Here is a 2026-nt window from a genome sequence, read left to right as displayed (position 1 = left end):
GGGTGTCGGGGGAGGGGAGTTGGAGCCCCCCATTTCCCCCCGTTTCCCCCCAGTTTGAGATGTTGAACATGGAAGTGGAGGAACCGGGGCGGTCTGGGAGGTTCCTGTGGGGTTTTGGGGGGTCCGTTGGGATTTGGGGGGGCCCATAGAGATCCCAGGACGTATTTTGGAGTCTGGGGGGGTCATCGAGGCTTCGGGACCCCCATAACCCCCAAATCCCCCCTGTTTCCCCTCAGTTTGAGATGTTGAACATGGAGGTGGAGGAACCGGGGAGGTCTGGGAGGTTCCTGTGGGGTTTTGGGGGGTCCGTTGGGATTTAGGGGGGTCCAGGAACATGTTTTGGGGTCTGTGGGTGTCGTCGAGGCTTCGACGCCCCCCGTAACCCCCCGAATCCTCGTGTTTCCCCCCAGTTTGAGATGCTGAACGCGGAGCTGGAGGGCAACCAAGACTTGGCCAACAGCCGCATGGCCGAGCTGGAGAAGCTGCAGCAAGAGCTGCAACAAGCCGTGCGGGGCCACGAGCGCCTCAAGGTGCCGCCGGGTTTCGGGGGGGGGGACCCCGGGGACCCCAAGGACCCCCACTGACCCCCCTGGTCGCAGGTGGCCCTGCGCTCGCTGCCCGAGGAGGCCGTGAAGGAGACGCTGGAGTACAAGGTGCTGCAGTCGCAGTTCTCGCTGCTCTACAACGAGAGCCTCCAGGTGAAGACGCAGCTCGACGAAGCCCGGGCTTTGCTCCTGGCCACCAAGAACAGTCACCTGCGCCACATCGAGCACATGGAGGTGGGTCCTCGCGGCGGGGCGGGACCCCCTCGCCCGGAGGTTTTAAGGTGGTGGGGAGGGTCCCGGGAGACCTCGGCATCTTGGGGGAGGGGTTTTGGGGTCCCTTTGGGGTCTCAACGGGGTTCCTGGAGGTCCTAGGTGGGTCCTGGGGTCCCTTTGAGGTTCCTTTTGGGTCTCTTCAGGGTCCCAGGGGGCTCCTGGAGGTCCCAGGGGGGACGTGGGGTCCATTTGGGGTCCCAGGGGAGCTCCTGGGTGGGTCTTGGGCTCCCTTTGGTGTCCCAGGAGGACCTTAGGGGTCCTTTTGGGGTCCCTTTGGGTTCCTGAAGGTCTCAGGGAGCTCCTGGGGTCCCCTTGGTGTCCCAGGAGGACCTTAGGGGTCCTTTTGGGGTCCCTTTGGGTTCCTGAAGGTCTCAGGGAGCTCCTGGGGTCCTTTTGGGGTCCCGTGAATGCTCCTGAGTGGGTCCTGGCATCCCTTTGGTGTCCCAGGAGGACCTTGGGATCCCTTTGAGATCCCTTTGGGTTCCTGGAGGTCTCGGGGAGCTCCTGGGGTCCCTTTGGTGTCCCAGGAGGACCTTGGGATCCCTTTGAGATCCCTTTGGGTTCCTGGAGACCTTGGGAAGAGTCATAGTGTCCCTTTGGAGAGTGCTGGCGATCCGGGGGGTGGCGTGAGGTGGCGTGGGGACCTCCTGGCCCCCTTGCCGACCCCCACGTGCCGTGTGTCCCCCCCCTTTCCGCGGGGCGCAGAGCGACGAGCTGAACCTGCAGAAGAAGCTGCGCACGGAGGTGATCCAGCTGGAGGACACCCTGGCGCAGGTGCGCAAGGAGTACGAGATGCTGCGCATCGAGTTYGAGCAGAACCTGGCCGCCAACGAGCAGGCGGGTGAGCGACCCCCCGTCCCCCTGTCCCCCCCGCCGGGGTGGTACCGACCGCTGTCACCCCCTGCCGGGGTGGTACAACCCAGTAGTACCCCCTTCTGGGGTGGTATGGTCCTGTGTTACCCCCTTCTGGGGTGGTACAACCCAACAGTACCCCTTTCTGGGGTGGTATGGTTCCGTGTTACCCCCTTTTGGGGTGGTACAACCCAATATTATCCCCCTGCTGGAGTGGTACGACCCCGTATTACCCTGTTTGGGGGTGGTATGACCCCATATTACCCTGTTTTGGAGTGGTATGGTTGCATGTTACCCCCTTCCTGGGGTGGTACGGCCCAGTGTTACCCCTTCCTGGGGTGGTACGACCCCATGTT

The 2026-nt window shown here is 63.3% G+C and overlaps 1 protein-coding gene across 1 annotated transcript; it reads left to right on the top strand.

Annotated features, from left to right (window-relative positions):
• Positions 1-410: 410 nt before the first annotated feature.
• Positions 411-1823, top strand: LOC112967682 (E3 ubiquitin-protein ligase BRE1B-like; the record flags this gene model as incomplete). The annotated part of the gene is made up of 3 exons (XM_026069073.1): positions 411-530; positions 600-779; positions 1524-1823. Coding segments are annotated over 3 exons (600 nt in total), but the record flags the coding sequence as incomplete, so codon positions are not given.
• Positions 1824-2026: the final 203 nt, after the last annotated feature.

Source organism: Apteryx rowi, unplaced genomic scaffold (assembly GCF_003343035.1).
Source record: "Apteryx rowi isolate R43461 unplaced genomic scaffold, aptRow1 scaffold_2869, whole genome shotgun sequence".
NCBI lineage: Eukaryota > Metazoa > Chordata > Aves > Apterygiformes > Apterygidae > Apteryx > Apteryx rowi.
This window is presented reverse-complemented; position numbering and strand designations above follow the sequence as displayed.